This window comes from Trichinella spiralis, assembly GCF_000181795.1.
Source record: "Trichinella spiralis strain ISS 195 chromosome Unknown Scfld166, whole genome shotgun sequence".
Taxonomy (NCBI): domain Eukaryota; kingdom Metazoa; phylum Nematoda; class Enoplea; order Trichinellida; family Trichinellidae; genus Trichinella; species Trichinella spiralis.
This window is the reverse complement of record NW_003527105.1, coordinates 331-1,772: the sequence shown is the minus strand read 5'-3', so window position 1 is coordinate 1,772 and position 1,442 is coordinate 331. Positions and strand designations below refer to the sequence as shown.

Below are 1,442 nucleotides of genomic sequence, written 5' to 3'. Positions count from 1 at the left end.
GACATACTGGGAAATGTGTCGTCAGATATGACATCATTACTGGAGGCTACACTCGTGTCTAGAAAAGTCGACAAATGGATTAGCAATGCTACTTTGAAAATTAGCATCAGAGATAATCGTAATTTTTATTTTTTCAATAAAAAAACCAACCTATCTTCAGAAATTCGGGACAGCAGAGGTTCCAACCAACCGTCCGTTACCTCGACGTGAGCATCGAGAAAGGTCAAAACATCACCTTTAGCTATCTCAGCACCGCGTACTCGACCAACAATTAAACCGGATCTCTGGGGCAACCGTATCAACGTGTGTGCAACTGGTATAGTTTTAAGGAAGGATTCCACAAGAGCTATTAATTCATCTAGAAAAATTAAAAAATAAAATCAACCAAATATGACAAATGTTCCGAATGTTCAACGTCAGCATACCCTTTTCACTGGCATCATCGACTAGAATAATTTCCTGAAGAATAATTGTTCTGTACAGTCGACTTTATAAGAATATATTTAATATAAAGCTTACTTCCAAATAATCCACAGAAGATCTATTAATCACACTTTGTACAGTGCGCATCAAAGTAGACCATGCTTCATTGTGAAAAACAATCACGACAGATGTTTTCAAAGAAATTTTCTCATACTTTATCGAACGACATCTGAAACAGCAAAAAATTACAACAAACAGTTAACCACATTTAAATTAAAATGCAGTTGATACATTTTAAATAACTGTATTTTTATTTCATCAAAATATATTAAAGCATTTAGTTCTAATAATTAAATAAATACAAAAAAATCTTACGCAGATGAGCGATAATCTGGCAAGGTACGATTCAAAGATATACGTTCCGAAGCAACCACATTAAACTGATTCTCTTTGAATCTTGCTTTCACTTCACTTTGCAAACTGCTCTGAATAATCACAGGACTTCCCATTTCACCGGCCCCAGGCGATTTTGATTTCATCGCTAAAATTATTTTCTCAATTTTTTAAATTATTAATCCAAAAATGAAAACATCACTCCAACCTGCCAATAAAGTCTGCAATGCACTGTCTCCGTTGCTGAAGTTGGCATTAATCCTAGGATGCAGTCGACTAATCAACACTTTCTGCGATTCCGAATACCCGATGTCGGCAAAAAACATTGCATAAACAAAATAAATTACAATCCAAGCGCAGATAACAAAAAGTGCAAAACGACAATATTCCTTGCGCCGCATTGTATTTCAAATAATTCTAAATTATATAAAATGAAATTATATTATTTTCTAATAAATATAAACTATACATGTATATGATAAGTTAATAGAAAATGCTTTTCCATACTTCAGTAATTTTAAAAAGCGTTTCAAAATACTTTTTAATGAAATAACACAGCTTCAAAATATAAGAAATATTCGAATATTTGAAAGATTAAAAACCATAAAGTGAATCATATGAGATCA

General features: G+C 32.7%; 1 protein-coding gene across 1 annotated transcript; it reads right to left on the bottom strand.

Annotated features, from left to right (window-relative positions):
• Positions 1-36: 36 nt before the first annotated feature.
• Tsp_14187 (polypeptide N-acetylgalactosaminyltransferase 3) lies at positions 37-1,217 on the bottom strand. Its single transcript, XM_003371006.1, has 6 exons — positions 1,025-1,217; positions 799-964; positions 638-652; positions 426-487; positions 151-358; positions 37-58 (listed from the first exon to the last, which is right to left on the bottom strand). Exons 1-6 carry the CDS (start codon positions 1,215-1,217, stop codon positions 37-39), a joined length of 666 nt encoding a protein of 221 aa, XP_003371054.1.
• Between the last annotated feature and the right edge of the window lie 225 nt (positions 1,218-1,442).

What these genes read in the sequence shown, in the direction of transcription:
- Tsp_14187 (XM_003371006.1), bottom strand. Translation starts at nt 1,217, where the DNA reads ATGCGGCGCAAGGAATATTGTCGTTTTGCACTTTTTGTTATCTGCGCT. An exon ending in CGATGATGCCAGTGAAAAGG is followed by an intron (nt 359 to 425) that starts GTATGCTGACGT and finishes TAATTTTTCTAG; the next exon opens with ATGAATTAATAGCTCTTGTG. An exon ending in TCCCGAATTTCTGAAGATAG is followed by an intron (nt 59 to 150) that starts GTTGGTTTTTTT and finishes CGACTTTTCTAG; the next exon opens with ACACGAGTGTAGCCTCCAGT.